This window comes from Saccopteryx bilineata, chromosome 6 (assembly GCF_036850765.1).
Source record: "Saccopteryx bilineata isolate mSacBil1 chromosome 6, mSacBil1_pri_phased_curated, whole genome shotgun sequence".
Classification (NCBI taxonomy): Eukaryota; Metazoa; Chordata; class Mammalia; order Chiroptera; family Emballonuridae; genus Saccopteryx; species Saccopteryx bilineata.
In genome coordinates, this window is record NC_089495.1 from 38,753,847 (window position 1) to 38,774,530 (window position 20,684).

Consider the following 20,684-nt stretch of genomic DNA (forward strand, 5'->3'; position numbering starts at 1 on the left):
ATTCAGAGAAAAAACCTAAGTAACAAATAACACAGAACTGGTTCCTGTGACTGTTAAATTTTATTTTCTATGTAAAGAGATGCCGATATTTCAGGCTTACTCTTCAAATTACTTCATGTTAATAATATTGGTAAAGCACTGCTGAAAAACACGTTAGATAACCCTATATATTTTTATCTCCCTAGTACTTGACAACAGCCTCAACTTAAAGTTGAAAAATGAGTTTTAGGTTTAAGAAAAAATACAAAACTTTATATTGAAATAAACCAGTTCTGCCTTCTAATAATCACTAGGATTTAGATGTAATTCCCCATAGGAAAAAATGTCCATGAGTTTTTCTGGAGTTCACGTATGGTGAAACTTGAGTGTTAGATGTGAAATAACAGCAGCAAATATTTTTTAAATCTTCAAAGTTTATGGTTTAAAGAAAGGATCCATTTGGGGTGATGTACCTGAACCACAGTGCTGCACCCAAGTGTAGTCATCAAAGGCAGACAGACCTTTAAAGGAACCAAACAGGTCTTGCCCTTGTAGAAGGAAGGCATTATTATTATTATTAATTTATTCATTTATCTTTATTAAGCGAGAGGCAGGAAGGCAGACACAGACTCCTGCGTCTGCCCCGACCATGCAATGCTCTGGCCAGGATCCACCTGGCAAGCCCCCTCCCAGGCGATGCTCTGCCCCTCTGGGCCTCTGCTCCAACAATTGTGCTATTTCAGCACCTGAGGCGAGGCCATGGAGCCATCCTCAGAGCTCAGGGCTAACTTTGCTCGAATCATTCGAACCATTTGAGCCATGGCTGTAGGAGGAGAAAGGAAGGGGGCGGGGAGGGGGGAGAGAAAGAGAGAGAGAGAGCGAGCGAGCTGGGGGAAGGGGTGGAGAAGCAGATGGTTGTTGCTTCTCCTGTGTGCTCTGACCGGGAATTGAACCTGGGACTTTTCACATGCCAGGCCAACGCTCTGCCGCTGAGAGTACCCTCAGTGCATGTATTAGAAACCAAGTCCCAGGCCCTGGCCGGTTGGCTCAGCGGTAGAGCATTGGCCTGGCGTGTGAAAAGTCCCAGGTTCAATTCCCGGCCAGGGCACACGGGAGAGGCGCCCATTTGCTTCTCCACCCCTCCCCCTCTCCTTCCTCTCTGTCTCTCTCTTACCCTCCCACAGCGAGGCTCCATTGGAGCAAAGATGGCCCGGGCGCTGGGGATGGCTCTGTGGCCTCTGCCTCAGGCGCTAGAATGGCTCTGGACGCAACAGAGCGACGCCCCAGAGGGGCAGAGCATCGCCCCCTGGTGGGCAGAGCATCGCCCCCTGGTGGGCGTGCCGGGTGGATCCCGGTCGGGCGCATGCGGGAATCTGTCTGACTGCCTCCCCGTTTCCAGCTTCGGAAAAATGGAAAAAAAAAAAAAGAAACCAAGCCCCATGGAGAAATGATACACACCAAATCACTCTCAAGCCACTAAGAAAACAACCCATACAACCAAACAAAAGTGAACCAGAGGCTATCAAGACAATAAAACGTCTTTTACAATTTCAGATATATTAACTTCTTTAATGGAATCTAAATCTCCCCGTGGACACACCCACTGATTTTCAAACTGGAAGGACTGCTGTTTCACTGTTAAGTTCTCTGAGGGCCCCCCTGGTGCTATCTACCACCAGACCCAGCATCCTGAAGCCTTCCGCCTGAGAGCCCACTCCAGCGGGCTCCCTCAGGAACAGGGCGTCTCCCCCACTCCTGTGCACTCTGCTGGGCCTCGTCAGCCACCACACACTTATGAGCACAGACATGGAAAAGTGAAAGTATAGACACGAGGTATTTCAGAGCCCTCATCCGTGCAGTTGTCTGAGTCCCATTAAGTTTCCTTCTCTGATTTTCCCATGGCGCCTCCAATGACACTTTGTTTAGTGTCGTTATAACGTCTCAAACTGCACCATGAGTTAGTCAAAAATTGCTGCATTTCCAATTCGTAAATTCTCTATCTACATCAACCCACGTATCTTAAACTTACAAACCTCCCCAGCAGCCCGTCCTGCTCTGACACCCAGAGGATTGAGACATACTGGACATGGACTTTCCCATTATGAGAGCAGTTCCCCATCACCATGCCCACTTTCTTCCCGTCCGCACTGGCTCAGGTTTCGAAGAGTCTGTTGAATGCAGGTCCAACTTCTGCGATCATGTCGGTGGTGGTGGTGGAGCGGCCGTGCTTCTGGAAGGCTTGGTGGTTGCACTGCCTCGTGAGGGCGCACGCACCGAAGGCGGCCAGGAGGAGAGGGCTGAGCCTGGAAGGCAGAGGCGTTAGCGAGGCGCTGCAGGAGGCGGGCAGTCCTCCCTCCACAGCTGTCAGACAACAGGGGCCTGCAGCCATCGAAGGCTCAGATTTCCTTCCTGTTTCTACTGAGACCACTAATTGGTGATTTCTAGTCTGCTATGCCACTGAGGCAGAAGGCTGCTTTATTACAGTTGCAATAAGCATTAATCCCGACATTAATATTCCGTGACAAAAGGCATATCAAAAATGCCTACTCATTTGGAGAAAGGTTAACACGGCGGTTTTCCCAGGGTGAAAACCAGATCAGGACTTATTGGTTACAGTTTAGATGTGAGGGGATATTCAAGATCTGAGAATGTGCCTGACCAGGCAGTGGCGCAGTGGGTAGAGTGACGGACTGGGATGCCGAGGACCCAGGTTCGAGACCCCAAGGTCACCAGTTTAAGCACAGGCTCATCTGGTTTGAGCACAAGCTCACCAGCTTAGACCCAAGGTCGCTGGCTCGAGCAAGGGGTTACTCGGTCTGCTGAAGGCCCGCGGTCAAGGCACATATGAGAAAGCAATCAATGAACAACTAAGGTGTCGCAGTGTGCGACAGAAAACTAATGATTGATGCTTCTCATCTCTCCGTTCCTGTCTGTCTGTCCCTGTCTATTCCTCTGACTCTCTGTCTCTGTAAAAAAAAATAAAAGAAAAAAAGAAGTTTAAAAAAAAAAAAAGATCTGAGAATGTGGGTTCCTCCTCCCATTACTGGCTCCTGCTGCAGCTACTCCATTCTGAAAATGGGCACACACCTCTTGGGCCCGTTTGGGAGGGTGCTCCCTGCCTGCCAGGTGTGCCGCAAAGTCACGGGCCCAACTCCGCTCTGTCCACTGTCAGGCATGGCCCACCAGACCCAGGACATCACACCGTGGCATGTGCGGCCATCACTGTCACCATGAAGGGTGCAGAGAAGAGATGCTGAGGCTCATGGAGGCGTGGTTCCCTCAGAAGCCCGTCTGACAGCAGAAGTGGGCCAGAGCCTAGATCTTAGAATTCTGCTGCCTCTTAAAACTCACCAAGGTAAGCGCTACCTCCGCCTGCATAGTTTTTATTTTAATACCGCTGTTTTACAGCGGGTATGCATCAGTCAGACCTCCTAGAACAGGGTTCTCAGATCTGGCTGCACACCCGAGTGAACGGGAGAGCTTTAAAGGCTGGGGACGCCACAGAGCCCAGTGGTACAGAATGACGGCACGGGCCCCAGACACATGAAGTGTAAGCTCCCCAGGCGACATTCCAGGATCAACCCCTGCCCTGAGATCTCTTCAATGGAACAGTAACATCAGTCTTTCATTTGGTATGTTCCAAGTGACTTCTTATGAAATGTATGAGCTACTCAAATAGCTTACAGAGCTCGCAAACTTCAAAGCAGGATAGGTGAAGATGTGGCCATACCCGTTTGTTTTCTCGGGCCCCGCGTGGAGCGCCCAGTGCACCAGAACGCCCAGGGAGCCCGACAGGAGGTCTCCTTGCCCGCCACACCTGCGGCTGCTGCCCTGCCGACTGCACTCCAGCACTGCAGAGCAAAGGGAGACGGGTGTTACAGCGAGTGGCGCGTCTCCGCTCCAGGTGTGCTCCGGGCCAGAGCTCGCCTCCCTGTTCCTAACAAGGAAGCCTGTCTTTACAGGAGAGGGAACCGAGGAGGTAGAGGCCAGGCCGCCCAGAACCACTGTGTAGTATGGGTGGTCAGCAGAGACACAAGACCCAGAACACTGGGGGTCTGCCGGGAAAGACTGGAGGACACGCACGGCACACGTGTGCCCTGTCCTGCAAGTGCCTGGCGCCAAGCCCAGCACTGCGTCTCACACTCCAGGGTCCACCGTCAAGGAGACATGCACAGCACTAGCGCCCCCTGCAGGGGCTCCGCTGGTAATCCTCATGACTTCATTTCTGCTGTGTAATGAGAAATTTCTACTCCTTTGGAAAATATCTTCGAAATAGGTTGTTACATGCTCTGAGTGTGCTCGAGTCTATGGCACCTTCCAGCAATAAAGGGACCCAAGGTGTCAGGACCCCGCAGAGCACACTCACTGTGCTTCCTGCCCGACATGTGAGAGAAACCAAGTGAGACACATGATTCGGATGCCTCTTGTTCTCTGCTGGCCCTGATTTCTGTGACCTAGTCAGCAACACTACAGCCAGGTGACAGTCCTTTGTAGTAAACTATTAGACTAACTGGTGTCCTCTTCACCTCTGGGTCAGACTCTGCTCTTCTCCGGGAGCGGGAGAGGGTGCACACCCCTGGTTATCTCGTTGTGTGGACACGAGCAAGTGCTGACAGCCATCCTGCTCTCACTCCATGGTCCACAGGCTCCCAGGGTTTCCTCACTTTCCAGTCATTTTTATAAAATACAACAAAATGAGTTAAAATACTCAGATAACTTCCATTAGGTGGCAGGCGAGATGGAGGTGGCAGTGTCGGACCTGAGAGCGCCACCTGCTGTTCCGGCCGCCTTCCCACCGGCTGCTTCTCGGGAATCCGGGCAGAGCCTCAGCCCGCGCCTGGTTTCAACCAGGGTCAACATGACGACTGTCACTGCCCTTCGCAAAACAGTGAGAAACAAAAATGGACTTTGAAGAAACTAGTTAACAGCTCATCAGGAAGTCCCTCTGCCTGCTGAACACAAGTGCTGCATATGATGTATAAGACATAAGTGACCACACGTGATGTACGCACATGTGCGACACATTGTGCACCTGGGCTGTGCATGAGTGAGAGGTTTTCCTAGGGCTCAAAGCCTGCACGGCCACACTGGCTGGAGCCCAAAGCCACTCACCCTGTGTGCCGTCGGAGATCATGTCCTGTTCCCCTTTCTGGACCACGGTCACATTCCCCAGTGCCTGGCTGAGTCTCAGCACAGATTCCCGGCGATCTCCGCTATCCACAGAGCCGCCCAGCTACAATGGAGGACACCAGAGACACAGGTATTACTAGGCACGTGAAAGGGACCCACGTGGGGATACAGTGAGCATCCGCCCCACCCATCCTGATCAAGATGGCTCCACATACAGAGAAGCATCCCACCCACCAGCTGGCTGGAGGCCCGGATATCACAGGGGCGTCTTCCAGGTAGATGCCAACACGGGGGCTCCAGGGAGAAATACTGCCCTGGTGCCCGTCCCCTACCTTGCCAGGCCATAGGTAAAGACCACTGGTCATGCCTGGGATTTTAAAGGCTTGCAGAAGGGATTCAATTTTGAGTGATAAAGCACTAACATTTACAGGGCATCTGCTATGTAAGGACTCAGGAATTGACAGATCCTCTCTCATTTCATCCTCACATACCCTGTGAGAGATGCTATCATCATCCACATCTCACAGACCCGTAACGCAGTATAGGGATGGGTGATCCACCCAACAGCACCCAGCAGGAGGGGCGGGCTGACCCCGGAGCCCACCAGCCTGCCTTTCATCTAATCAAAGATGCAATGATTGGATGAAGTCCCACCATTACACGCACCCCCAAGGACAAAAAAACCAAACTGTTAGCATGTGAAAAATGCATCGTAGAATATGCATGCATCCACTCAACATCTGCAAGCCTGCCCCTGCAGATGCACCCGCAAGGACCAGTGGGCACAGAACCACAGAGCATGTCCCTTGCCCCTGCTCAGGATAAGGAGGGCTCACACCCATTCTTTTGGGTGGTCAACAAACTCACCACAGCTTCCGACAGTCTGCTGAACTCGACGTGGTTGGGAGTGAGAACAGCCTTCTGGTAGCCCTGGATGAGGGCTGGCTGCTGAGTGATCAGCCACAGCCCGTCCTGCACAGAACAAGGACTCCCGCTTACTGCATGGCCTTGGCCACCCGGCTGTGAGGAGGGGACAGGAGAGGAGAGGCAACACTCACTGCATCAATGACGACAGGGATGGCTCTGGCCTTTGATGCTTCTAAAATGCCCTGGGAGGAAAAAAAACACTATGCTGAGTAACAGGAATTAAAGAAAACCAAATGGTTCCTTGATGAATTTCAACATCAGCTCATCAACAATTAGATAAAAAATAATAAAGCAATAGCCTAACATAAATAGGAAAGACCCAAATGAACTGATACAGTCCCTTTGAAAGGCATGGATAACTGAAAACATAATCCCACTGGCAACATCACACACAGCACTGCGTCCCAAGGCTAGCTTGCAAAGGCCAACCCGAGCTAGCATCTCCAAGTCTCCAACAGACGCTAATCCTCAGGATTCAGAAATGAGAAATCGGACATTTTGGGAATTCCCAAATCATCAGCTTTTATGTATTTCAAAACACTTTATGTGTTTTACAATAACAATTGACCATAACACAGAAAATTACTAATCTGAAAAGTTTATACAAAAAGTTTCAGAGGTTTTTTGCTAAAATAATTATATATAGGGTAGGCAAAAGTCGATAAAGCATCGACCTGGAATGCTGAGGTCTCTGGTTCAAAACCCTGGGCTTCGGGCTGGCTTTAGCTCAGCAATTCCTTCGAGTCAAGTTCCCTTATTAGAACCTCGGGCTTGCCCAGTCAAGGGACATACGAGAGGCAGCTACTACGAGTTGATGCTTCCTGCTCCTCCCCTCCTTTCTCTCTCCTCTCTCTAAAGTCAATAAATAAAATCTTTAAAAAAAGTTAAAAAAAATATTGTCAAGGAAATGAAAAGACAACCACAAAATGAAAGAAAATATATGTAAATTCTATCTTTGATTTGTATTTAGAAAATATAAAGATTTTTAAAACAATTATAAAAAGATAAGCAAATTTTTAGGTGGGAAAGGGTATGAATAGAGATCTACAAATGGCCAATAGGCACATAAAAAATGCTCAACATAATTAGCCATGAAGAAAATGTGAACCAAAGCCACAGTGAGAAAACACACATGCCCACAATGAGCTGCCGCTTCACACCCACCGGGACAACTAAAACGGAAAAGAGGGACAGTCACGCTGGTGGAGAAGATCCGGAGAAACAGTCCCCTCACACATCTGATGGCAGTACAGCATGCTGCTGCTGCTGCTACGGAACACGCTGGCAGCTCCTCGAAAACATGAGTCATCACAGAAACATGTGCACAGATGTTCAGAGCAGCATTATTCATAACAGCCAGTGGACACTGGAAACCAAATGTCCATCAACAGAGGAATGGATAAACAAAATATAGTCTACCCATATAACAGAACACTAACCCGCAATAGAGGGAGCGAAGTACTGACACACTACATCACGGATGAGCCCTGAAATTATGCTGAGTGAACAAAACTAGTCACAAAATGCCACAAATTATATGACTCCATTTCCATGAAAGGTCCAGAACAGGCAAATCTACAGAGACAGCAAGGAGATTAGTAGTTGCCAGAGGCTGTGGACGTCGAAGTACAGGAAATCATTGCTAATGGGTACAGGGTTCTTTTCTGGGTGATGAAAATACCCTAAAATTGATCATGGTGATGGCTGTACAACTCTGTGAATAGAAACCAAAGGATTATACACTTCAAATGGGTGAGTAGTATGGTATGTAAAAATCTCATCCCAATAAAGTTGTTAAAAAAGAATCAATAATTTAGCTGCTACATGACCACCTCAAGATGTAATTTAATTTCTTCAGGATTCACTTTCCTCATCAGAAAAACAAGAATAAGAATAGAACGCCACAGATCAGAGAACAGCTGGACAACTGTCAGAGGGCGGGGTGGGGGTTTGGAGAGGGTGGGTGAAACAGATGAAAGGATTAAACAAAAAACAAAACCACCTCACAGACACAGACTATAGTATGGTGATTACCCAGGGGAAGGGGGGAGGATAGGGAGAGGCAGAAGAGGGAACAGGGGCATAAATGGTGATGAAGGACTTGGGGTGGTGAACACACAGTATGACATATACATGATGTGTTACAGAACTGCACACATAATTTTATTAACCAATGTCACCCCAATAAATTCAATTTAAACACACGAGAGAGATTATCTCTAAACCATGTGAGGACAACACGGCAAGAAGGTATCTGTCTGCAAACCAGGAAGTGGGCTCTCACCAGACATGGACTCTTCCGGCACCCTGATCTTGGATTTCCAGTCTCCAGAAAGAAAGAAATGATGTGCCTGACTAGGCAGTGTCGCAGTGGATAGAGCGTTGGACTGGGATGCGGAGAACCCAGGTTCTAGACCCCGAGGTTGCCAGCTTGAGTGCGGGCTCATCTGGTTTGAGCAAAGCTCACCAGCTTGGACCCAAGGTCGCTAGCTCGAGCAAGGGGTTACTCGGTCTGCTGAAGGCCCGCGGTCAAGGCACATATGAGAAAGCAATCAATGAACAACTAAGGTGTCCAACGAAAAACTGATGATTGATGCTTCTCATCTCTCTGTTCCTGTCTGTCCCTGTCTATCCCTCTGACTCTCTGTCTCTGTAAAAAAAGAAAAAAAAAAAAAAGATGTAAGCCAAAAGAAAGAAAGAAAAGAAGAAATCTATCTAATAGGGTTATTTTCAGGATTACAACAGATAATGAATTCATTCAGACAAAATCTCATAAATGTCTGCTATGTGGCTGGCAATGAGGAGGAGGCTGATAAGGAAGAAAGCATAATGCATTGCTCTGTTTAGCTGGAACATAGGAAACGCTCAAGAAATGTTAGCAACTCTCATGACCGTGACTGCTATTTTGTATGTGGAGGGAAAAAACCCAGAAGAATGAATGGAAATGTGACCTGGAGACTGGGCTGAGAACTGCAGTGAGGTACACACACCTTCTAACTTGTATACTGCAAAGTGGTATTTTTTTTTAATTAAACAGACTAAAATTTTTATTAAGAATTTAAATTCGCACCTGATCCCTCTTCATATACACTGTTTTTATCTTGCTGTAATCATTTTTTATCTTTATTATATGCAGCTTAAGTGTCTGTTTGTCGCCGATAGCTTATTGGTTGCTTGCGTAACTACTAGCCAATGGGGTGAAGTTGCCACGGCTGAATGCAAATTGAGCGTGTCAGGGGGAAGGTGAACATTTGTTTGCATTGGCAATCATCTGTTTTACATAAAAACTACATCTTAACGTAATTTCTTTTAAGAATGCCTCCTAGAAAATACAGCACTGAAGAGGAGAGAAAAGGAGCTAAAGCTGCACAAAAACAGCTTTCTCGACAAAAAGAAACCACTGAGCAGAGAAAGACAAGGCTTGCTTCAGTCGCAGAGCAAATGCGTCTTTCTCGGCAAAATGAGACTGATGAGCATAGAGAAACAAGGCTTGCCTCAGATGCAAGACAAAAAAGCCTGTCTTGACAAAATGAGTCCCTTGAACAAAGGCAGCAGAGAAATGCAAAAAAAACGACAGAGTAATGCTGACCAAAACACAAAAAGGATTAAAACAGTTTCAAACGGAGAACTTTAATTTTTGAGCATTCCTCTGGTGACATGAATATTAAATGTGAACACTGTCAGTCCTTAAACTTCAAGTTAGAAACTAATGGATTTGACCGTGGCAAGAAAGGATTTTCTCAATGTTGCAAGTACGGAAACATTGTAGTTCCACTAATTGAGAATTATCCACCACTCTTGAATAAATTATTGACTAATCAGCATCCAAATAGCAAACAGTACATGGATAGCATTCGATCCATTAATAGTTCGTTTGCTTTTGCGTCCATGGGAAACAAACCAATTGACTTGCCTGGACCAGGACTTTATTGCTTTCGACTTCATGGTCAAGTTTACCATCAAACTGGAACTTTGCATCCTTCTGACGGGAAAAGAAAGTTTGCTCAATTATATATACTTGATCCCTCAGAAGCCAGTTCGGCAAGTTTATTTTTATTTTTATTTTATTTTTTTATTTATTCATTTTTTTTTTTTTTAGAGAGGAGAGAGAGAGAGGAGAGAGAGACAGAGAGAGAAGGTGGGGAGGAGCTAGAAGCATCAACTCCCATATGTGTCTTGACCAGGCAAGCCCAGGGTTTCGAACCAGCGACCTCAGCATTTCCAGGTCGACGCTTTATCCACTGCGCCACCACAGGTCAGGCAGTTCGGCACGTTTAGAATGGAATAAAAGAGTTCCTGAGACCTTACTTAATGAAATGGGGGAATTATTTCAAGACATTAACCCATTTGCTACTGCATATAAAATGATGCACGAAGTTGAAAAAAAGTTGGCCTCTAATGCTATAGCAAGCAATGAGCCAGCAATCAACATTGCCATGGCCATTGTCTGTGATCGTAACTTATTTTTTTTTTTTTAATTCATTTTAGAGAGGAGAGGGAGAGACAGAGGAGAGACAGAAGGGGGGGAGGAGCTGGAAGCATCAACTCCCATATGTGCCTTGACCAGGCAAGCCCAGGGTTTCGAACCAGCGACCTCAGCATTCCAGGTCGACGCTTTATCCACTGCGCCACCACAGGTCAGGCTGTGATCGTAACTTAGATCAAAGGCGATATAATGTCCAGCAAGCTAAAAATTCTGATGTAGACAAACTAAATGATGATGTCTTAAATATCATAGAAGGGAATGACACGACATATTTAAGTGTTGATTCCATTGTAGCTGATAATAAAGTGAGTGCCAACAACTTTCCAACGGAATTTTTAAATAGTCTGTCGCCTTCTGGCATGCCACCTCACAAATTGAGGTTAAAGATTGGAGCAATTATTATGCTGTTAAGAAATCTTAACACCAGAAGGGGTCTTCGCAATGGTACAAGACTAGAGGTTCTCCAATTGAAAAATAATGTCATAATAGCTAAGTCTTTGGCCCCCCTAAAGGTGAAATACATGTCATTCCAAGAATTGATTTGGCTCCATCTCAAACAGGGTTGCCGTTTCAATTGAGACGTAGACAATTTCCTGTAAAACTTGCCTTTGCTATGACCATCAATAAGTCTCAGGGCCAAACGCTTAAGCGTGTTGGCATTTTTTTACCTGAGCCTGCATTTGGACACGGTCAACTTTATGTTGCTTGTTCAAGAGTTTGTGAAAGAACAGACGTAAAATTATAAATAATGGATGGTCCTCTGCAAGGCGAGCTTAAAAATGATGGAAAGATCTACACAAGAAATGTTGTGTACAAAGAGATCTTTGACATGTGAATTAACATTTTATTATTTAAATCACCTTTATTTATTGAGCTAGCGGTGGCTCTTAAGAAATGTACCGCCAGTGGTTTCCTTCATTGCACTCTACTTGAAGCAATTAAGCAAGTAGAAGGGGAAAACCCCGTGGGGCACTAAGCAAAGGCGCATCCTCGCTGCCTGCCCTGGGTAATTCAGTTTGAATTAGCAGACACCTTTGCACAAATCATTTTAATTACAATTTATAACATCTAGAACAGCGGTCATTTCGTATGACCGCCGGGCTTTCTAGTTTTAGTATATTAGACACAATTTTCCTTGGTTGAACACAGTCTGCTTGTCTGCAACAGGGTTGTAGAAAAAAACTAAATGGTTATGGTATTCAAGCCAAATAATGTAACAAAGTTTGTTTTGTTATGCCCCATCTGGTCATGGACAGACACTCCGTATGTAACCATTTACAAATTAGAACTCCACCCCCTGTATTAGGTATTTCCCTTTGAAATATGGTCCCTAAAGTGGGATTAACAAAGGGTCTGGGCAGGTTCTGTAGGAGAGTACATACTCTAGAAAACTGCCCAAAGGGTGCCATTGGTTCCACACTCCTGTGCCATTTTCCTGGATACTTGCTGCAGTGCAATGCTGACGCTAACCCCCCTAGACTTGGTCAGCTTGCACAGGCGAAGGGCACGGACCACCCCCTGTGAAGGCCCGAATCACTGACCCTGTGCTTGAACTCAACTTGGTGCCCACTTCTGCCCCTCCCTGGAGGTGGCAACAATTCCAGTCTCAAGGTCTTGGTGTAAAGGCCCCATCCTGAGTCCACTCTTCAGCTCAGGTCCGGAGGCCCAGTACGAATAGGAGCCATTTCTATCACTTGACAAATTCCAAAGATTTAGAGGCTGCCTCCTAGGAACAGGGACAAAGACCAGCCAATTTTTTATTATACCCATCAGTTCTGGGGTTTTGTGTCCCCAGTGCCACACACAGCCCCAGAATTAAAATAAATTCTGCTATTTACTTACACAGCTCCCTGAAGATGCTCTTACACATACAATCTCACTTGCTCCTCAGAGCTTAAGTATCAAGGGTATCATTCTGGCACTGGACGTTCTGGATGACTGGGCATACGATACCTACATCAGACATCATCTTACCAGTTCCCACATCTGTGGAATGGAAATAATGCAAATACCTACCTCGAGGGTTGTTATGAGAACTAAGGAGTTTAGTAATAGAAGGTACTCAGGAAAGTGGCTGGCACACAACACGCACACAATATTGGTATACGACTCAGATTCTAAACTCAATAATCCGTAAGTGGAACATGATAATGAAAACGGAAACCCAAGATCAATAAAACTGCACAGCCTGCCTCAGGTCCCCAGCTAATAACTGTCCCCAGGCCAGTATTCTGTGTGGCCCTAGCACATGTATTTGTCCAAAGGGAGAAAAAATGCTTATGAGGAATCCAAGCACATTCCCCATTCACTTAAATAGCTGTTTCAAATATAATTTCTTCATTTCTAATAACTGGTCTTATATTTTCTGTGTTAACTCCTTTGTTGAGGAATGAATCACATTATATGAAGTGCTCAGAAACACCAGGTGAGTCCTTGGTTCAGGATAAAAGGCCAAATGGGAACTCCTCGGGGTTGAAGGTATCGCAGGGCTCAGGTGGACAAGCACAGGAGGCCACACTGCCAGGACAGGGCAGGCAGGATGGTGGCCAGGGCCTGGAAAGAGTCTCACAGCTGGAGGAACAAGCAGGCAAGCCCCAAGCAAGGGCTGCGATGACAGCTGTCAACAGGCAGCACTCTACACAGTCCATGTTCTGTTCAGGAAATGCCCTAATGGTTTGAACTAAACTGTGATCTAACCATGCTTTTTTAGTCTATTCGGGCTGCTGAAACAAAATCTCAGAGAGGCCTGGCCTGTAGTGGTGCAGTGGATCAAGCATCGACCTGGAATGCTGAGGTCACCGGTTCAAAACCCTGGGCTGGCCCAATCAAGGCATATATGGAGTTGATGCTTCCTGCTCCACTCCCTCCTCCCTCTCTCACTTTCTCTTTCTCTCCTCTCTAAAATGAATAAAATCTTAAATAAAAGAAATTTCAGATAGGTGTCTTGTGAACAACAGAAATGGACTGTTTGTAGTTCTGTAGGCTGGAAGTCTGAGATCATGGTGCCAGGAGTGGGTCTCTTCCTGGTCACATGTCTCCACAGCGTGGTTACACGAGCAGATGGCAGTCAGCCTATAGCCTAACGGGCTCTACTGAGGAAGCACCAGAAGTCAAACCTATACATCAGCATGTGTAAACCTCCAAACTATGTAAGAAACACCACCACAGTTCAAGAATCTATGACAATTAGGCACTAAAGGATGAAGAGACCAGCGCATGTGTCATGAGCTCCATTCTGTCATGCCCATTGGGGCCAGAGGTTTACTGGACAGTCAGAAAAAGGTCAAGAATCCCATCATCACGAGGCTTACTGAGTAACCAAACACTGGCTCCATTCCGGCAGGGAGCCTCAGCTGCCTCTCCATACAGACAAACCAGCCAGCAAACTGGCACTGCCAGACCTCCTAGGACCGTGCTGAGCACCATTAACTAGGACTCAAAGTGCATCGCAGACTCTGTTTCCACACGGGAACTCCCCAGGAGAGGTCACCCCCTAGAAGCCTAAGGGTCTAGTACTTGGCAAATATGATCAGTTTCTACTCTTCAGCAAGAGGGTAAGATTTTCAAATATCTGAATGGGGCTGCCTGACCAACTTGCACACCCCATGCTAATATCAGGTGACTTAGAACTAGGAGAATCCTAAATAAATCCTCTCCTTTGCAATGTCATCTAGAGCTACCGTTAAATTGTGTTTGACAGCCTCTCAGATTCTTCACTCTGAATGCACACTGCCAGCTCACTCCTGTCTCCGGTCTCCAGGCGGCTCTCTGTGACGGGACCGAGCAGCCGCCCTCCCACCCGGGGTCTGTTATCCCGGCTTCTCACCCCAGACCCCGGGGAAGCACGGCGCTCTGTGCAGAGCTGCTCCATCGCCCAGCACTTACATTTTCTTTCACCCTGAATTTAATCCAAGACAAAAGGTGAGATGAAGAGAGTCCCTTTCACTTGATGACGATGTGGATGCTAAGTCATGTTTAGTGACCTGAGTCTTCAGCGGGCATGTGGCCAGGCACATCTGAGAGCATCAGGCACATGCCCTGACTGGGAGCTCACTGCTGACCTCCTGACACAGCACCATCTCACACAGGGCACCCTGCATGGCCTTCTCCGGGCTGGCGCTGGGCAGGCCATGCAGGGTGAACACTCAGAGGAGCCTGGGGAAGTCCAGACGACCTCAGAGGACAACCCCGGGCAGGGTCAGAGCCCGCCAAGCACAGAGAACACAGCGAACATGGGGCTGGCATGCTCTCTACCTCTTTCCTTTCCCGATTCTGGCTGGGATTTATTTCTATTTCAATGTTTTGAGGATACAAAATTTTCACCTTTTTTGATAAGGCAGGTATAAAGTAAATTTTCTGTAATAAAGAATAGCGTAAATGAAAAAGTAAATGAACACATACATGCATGGGAGGGTAACTGGGGTCAGGCGCCTGGCTAGGCTGTGTGTGTGCAGATTTTATCTGAGAAGGACATCAGGGAACAGAACAGAGGTCAAAGCCACAAATCAACTGGCCCATGGGATCAGAGGTCCAGGGTTTTCTAGACCCAACAAGAACATCGGGAATGTTGGAAAAGCACTGGAATGAAAAAATAAAAATCAGACTAACAGAGCTTTCAAGAGGACCCAGCTGACAACACAAAGCTAGGACCAAAAAATAGCTTTTGCGGTTCTAAATGTACAATTTATAGCAAAAGTAGTTGGTAGACTCTCAGAAATATCCTCTCCCACTTAGGTCACCTGTGACAGTGACTTCGACTGTCCCTGCTGTATCGTGTACTGTGCCTAACTCAGTCACTCCTGAGGGTGCAATCACCCCTTCACAGGGAAGGCACAAGGCCTGAGAGGCTGAGCGAGCTGCCAGGGTCCCCAACAGGAAAGGAATCGTGCTGGAAGGTGAACTAGAGCATGACCCCAAACCCTGCCCCCTGCTATCACTGCTCAGTCTGGATGCTGGGACTTCCCAACACCTGGAGCAGGTGACACACACGACACATCTGAGTGATTCCACAGAGACCTCCTCCTGCTACCGATGACAAAGCCAATGCCCTAAGAGAAAACAGATTCCTTCAGTCTGGTTTTCTTTCTTTATTTATTTTTTTCATTTTTTTTTAGAGAGGAGAGAGAGGGAGAGAGAGAAAAGAGAGAGAGACGGGGGGAGGAGCTGGAAGCATCAACTCCCATATGTGCCTTGACCAGGCAAGCCCAGGGTTTTGAACCGGCGACCTCAGCATTTCCAGGTTGATGCTTTATCCCCTGCGCCACCACAGGTCAGGCAGTCTGGTTTTATTTTTAAGTTCATTACCATCTTTCTGCCTAGCTCCTCCTCTATCCCCAAACCAAATCTTACCCATCTCAGTTATTCCATGACAAGGCACACAGAACACTGAACAGAAATTTCAAGAAAAATGTTTCTGTTCTGACTTCCCAAGATGTAACTATCTAGTCTGTTGGGAGAGGGTTGATCGGCAGCCCTGGAACTTACCCTGACGTTTCCGAGGAGAGCAGCGTCTCTGCCTAAGCCAGGCCCCACCACCAGGGGGAGATGTTTGCTCGGCAGCCCTGGAACTTACCCTGACGTTTCCGAGGAGAGCAGCGTCTCTGCCTAAGCCAGGCCCCACCACCAGGGAGTGCAGCCGGGGCAGCCACTTCTCCACTTCGCCAACGGCATCAGGGCTGTCGCTGAAGAAGGGAAAGGAGGGCAGATGGTTTACTCAAAATTTCATTGATTTGTTTACTATGAAACTACAGATTTTTCCAGTTTCCCCCCAATGCCCTTTTCCTGTTCCAGGATCCAAGCCAGCATGTCTCCCAGTCTTCCCCTTAGATGTCTCGTTTTGACACTTAAACGCCTGTCAGGGTGAAGTGAAATAAGCCAGAGAGGAAAGACAAGTACTGACTGATCTCTCTTACTTGTAAAACCTTAAAAAAAATTTTTTTCATAAATACAGAGAACGGATTGGTAGTTACCAGAGGAGGGGAAAGGCAGGGTGAAGATGGGAGCAATGGGTGAAGGGGGTATTAATTTATTTAAAGAAAAAAAGAGGAATAGAGTATGGGTATATGCTAAATGAGTAGGAAGCTCAAAAACATCGTGCTCCGTGAAAGAAGGCAGACACAAAGGCCGTGTACCATGTGATCTCATTCATAGGAACGCTCAGAAAAGGCAAATCCACAGACAGAAAGATTAGTTTGCCTCAGGCTAGGGCTGGTAATGGGCAGGCATTTCTTTTTGGAGTGATGGAGGTGTTCTAAAATTAGATTGTGGTGATTTGATAAATACAAGAGAAATCATTATACAATTAAAATGAGTGAGTTTTATTTTTATAGTAAGTTATATTTCAATAAAGCAGTTACACACATTAGAAAGTTAATTAATGAGGGCAATGGTGGAAAGAGACACTGGACCAGACATCAAACACTCAAGGAATGATCCAGGGATCCGACGCGGCTGCCATGAGGAGTAGGGGGTAGCAACTCTGACAGTGTGAGCTCGAAGGAGCTGGAGGTTTAGGAATGAGAGGGGCAATGGTCTGGGAGGAGCCATGAGGAACAAGGAGGAGCACATCCACCTCTAGACCCAGAGGTACATGAGGGGTACAAAGGAAAAGCCACCTCCACTCGAGAGGCTTCAACAGGAGGTCGTACCCTCTGGGAATAAGCAGACAGGGTAAAGGAGGGAGTGGCGCAGGTGGGAAGCAGGGTGAGCAGGTGCGCGCGAAGGAGAAACAGCCAAGACCAGTTTGGCCGAACGGAGTACCAGCGAGGGAACGCTGTGAGCGGCAGAGGCACGTTCACTGTGATCAGACTCAACATCAGACCCTCTCACTTGCTGGGCCCCTTCCAAGGCCTGGGGAGGGGCCTTAGCAGTTTATTCAAGCGGTCCACATGGTTCTGCAAAGGTGAGCAGAGGACTTGGGACCCATCAAAGCTGTGTCAAAGGAGAATGTCCTTCACCTCAGAAAGAGAGTCAATAACGCAGAGTATATAGCTATAAACATACAACACTTTTTTTCTCGTTGTTTAAAAAGATTTTCAATACTCATGAAAAAAATTAAATTAAATTAAATAAGATATTATGGCTAATTTCAAAATTATCTTTGCTGCCCTGGCTGGATAGCTTAGTTGGTTAGAGCATCGTCCAGAAGCACAGAGGTTGCCAGTTCTAACCCCGGTCAGGGCACACACAGGAGCAGATCAATGTTCCCCTCTCCCTCTCCCTCCCTTCCTCTCTCTTAAAAATCAATAAGAATAAATATTAAAAAAGGAAAAAAAGTTATCTTTGTCAGTCTTTTTCCATCACACAGGAGTACAGGTAACAGTGTAGACTTTACTCACAGACTGTCCACTCCATCAGACACTGGGGAAGTCCTCTAGCAGACTTGTGTGACTGATCCCTTTAAAACATTAATAAGAGTGCCCTCCTTTAGAGCAAGACCTGACAGCTGCACAGAATTTCATTGTTCTTTCACAAAACCTTCCTGTTCATTTTTCTCAGACTCTTCAAACCCACTTAATAGGGCTTTGCTCCCTGCAAGCTGCCCTTGTCAAAGTCACCAATGACTCATACTGTGAGATCCAGCCATCTATCCTTAGTCATCATCTCTGACTACAGGGACACAGGCCCTTTCAGAATAGTCTGCAAACAGCTCTTCACTGGACCCCAGGACATCCCTCTGGGCCTCCTCTATCTCCCCACCCAGCTGATCCCAAAGGGGTACTCCCTGCCTGCACGCACTCCTGTGTGGCCTCATCTATGTCTCTTGGCTTTAAACACCATCCACGCACTAACTCCCAGGTGTACACCCTCCCTGACTGCCCCACTCTTAGCTGATGCTTACCAGCCATGTCTGCTTGAGTGTCTAACAGGCAACTAAAAACATGTCAAAAACCCAACTTCTGACCATCATCCCCACGCAAACCTGCTCCCCCAGTTTCCCAACCTCACTAAACGACACTCCCTCAGCCCGATCCCTGGGTGGCATTCATGACTCTCTTCTTTTTCTTGTATCTCATATCCCACCAGTCAGCAGATCCTGGGGCTGTAGTTTCCAAAGGTACCCAGAACCCGACCCTGTTCAGTTTCTACCCCATCGTGTACCTATCACCAGGATCCTCACAACAGCTTCCTAGTGAAACCGCTGCTTCCACCCTGGACTCCAAGAGCTATTCTCAACACAGCAGACACATGAGACTTTCAAAACATAAACAGGCCTGACCAGGCGGTGGTGCAGTGGATAGAGCGTTGGACTGGGATGCAGAGGACCCAGGTTCGAGACCCCAAGGTCGCCAGCTTGAATGTGGGGTCATCTGGTTTGAGCAAAAAGCCCACCAGCTTGAACCCAAGGTCACTGGCTCGAGCAAGGGGTTACTCGGTCTGCTGAAGGCCCGCGGTCAAGGCACATATGAGAAAGCAATCAATGAACAACTAAGGTTTTGCAATGCGCAATGAAAAACTGATTGATGCTTCTCATCTCTCTCTGTTCCTGTCTGTCTCTGTCTATCCCTCTCTCTCTGAAAAAAAAAACAAGAAAAAAAATATATAAACGGTCCTGTCCCTCCCCTGTGCAAATGCTCCAGCAGCCTCCTTCTCATTTATGTAAAAGCCAAAGCCTTGTAATGACCCCCATACCTTGCAGAGCGTAGCTCTATGCCTCCGGGTGCCCCAAGCCAGCCTGAGCAACAGCTCTTCCTTTGTATGGAAGGGCCTCCCTTCACTCCTCTGTCTGCAGAACTCACTCCCTCACCACAGTCAAGCCTTTACTTGAACGTCCTTTGCTGTGCCACTGCCCGTGACCACCCTGTAAAACACTGCCCTCACCACACACGCGCCCTTGCACAGCCAGAATGCTGTCCCCTTCCCTGCTCCCATCTCTTCATAGTGCTCATGACCCCGACCACACTCCTCTTGTTTGTCCGCCTCCAGAGCTGCTGTCCTATAGTAGATACTAGCCACGTGTGGCTTTTAAACTTGTTTGTTTGTTTGCTTGTATATAGCGGGGACGGGCAGACAGGGACAGACAGACAGGAAGGGAGAGAGATGAGAAGCAACAACTCATAGTTGCAGCTCCCTAATTGTTCATTGATTTTCTCATATGTGCCTTGACCAGGGGTTGTAGCTGAGCCAGTGACCCCTTGCTCAAGCCAGTGATCTTGGGCCCAAGCCAGCGACCATGGGGTCATGTCTATGATCCCACGCTCAAGCAGGCGACCCTGCGCTCAAGCTGGTGACCTCCATATTTTGAACCTGGGTCTTCAGCGTCCCAGGCCAATGTTCTATCCACTGTGCCACCGCCTGGTTAAGCATGGCTTTTAAATTTAATTAAAATTTAGGTAAAAGCTTAGGTCCTGAGTCCTACTGGCGACATTTGAAGTGCTCAGTGGCCATCTGTAATCAGCAGCCACAGGCTGGACAGCACCAGGGAAGAACACTTTCCTCATCGAGGAGGTTCCAGGGCACGGAGCAGTTGTTTTCGTCAGGTCAGTTCAATCCTGTCCCCGTGGAACCCAGGAGGGCCTGCTCAACATCATCTGCTGAATGAGCGACCAGTTCTGTTACAGCCTAATAGGCCCCTCGTTCCTGCAATATGTCACTGTCCCCCGGCAGGCCCACACACCTCTTCGGGGCCCAGGACCATCCAGCCACTTCTGACAGGCCGCAGGACGTCACCCTGGTGTTCTGATCTTATCCCATGCTGGCACATGTGACTATCTGCCTGCCTTCTTCAGACCCCAGACAGTGGACTAACTATACCTTTCTCCCTCCTTCTGAAACAATCTACCTACAACTCTCAGGAGAGAAATACTTAGAGGCTCTTAGAGAGTCAGTTCAAAGATACCACGTGACCAAGGAGAGTGTTTCGAGTAAAACACTCATGTGTGGCCCCACTCACAGAACTGGATGAACAATCAGCTCCGGGCTGTATGACTTGATCACAGGTGCGGCCTCCCGGGTACAGAACACGTGGGATAAATCTGCACCCTGAGAAATGAGCACAAAAGGCTGACTTAGTGTGGGACCAACTCAAGAGATACCCAAGGTGGTTTCGGCAAGAGCCGCTCACCACAGGACACGTGGTGTTCAACCATTCAAATTACATAGCACTGTCCGAGAAAGAAAAGTATCAACTGCAGCAGCTAAACTGAGAAGCCAAGGAGAAGGC

The 20,684-nt window shown here is 47.5% G+C and overlaps 1 protein-coding gene across 2 annotated transcripts in view; it reads right to left on the minus strand.

Annotated features, from left to right (window-relative positions):
- Positions 1–1,527: 1,527 nt before the first annotated feature.
- NAXD (NAD(P)HX dehydratase) overlaps positions 1,528–20,684 on the minus strand; it is a 29,059-nt gene continuing 9,902 nt past the window's right edge. For both annotated transcript variants that reach the window (XM_066236572.1, XM_066236570.1), the window contains exons 4-10: positions 20,415–20,503; positions 16,095–16,203; positions 6,168–6,218; positions 5,977–6,081; positions 5,092–5,212; positions 3,710–3,830; positions 1,528–2,282 (exon numbers count right to left, since the gene is read on the minus strand). In XM_066236572.1, the coding sequence (XP_066092669.1) occupies positions 2,132–2,282; positions 3,710–3,830; positions 5,092–5,212; positions 5,977–6,081; positions 6,168–6,218; positions 16,095–16,203; positions 20,415–20,503 (747 nt within the window). In that variant the 3' untranslated portion in view covers positions 1,528–2,131. The remainder of the gene's footprint in view (positions 2,283–3,709; positions 3,831–5,091; positions 5,213–5,976; positions 6,082–6,167; positions 6,219–16,094; positions 16,204–20,414; positions 20,504–20,684) is intronic.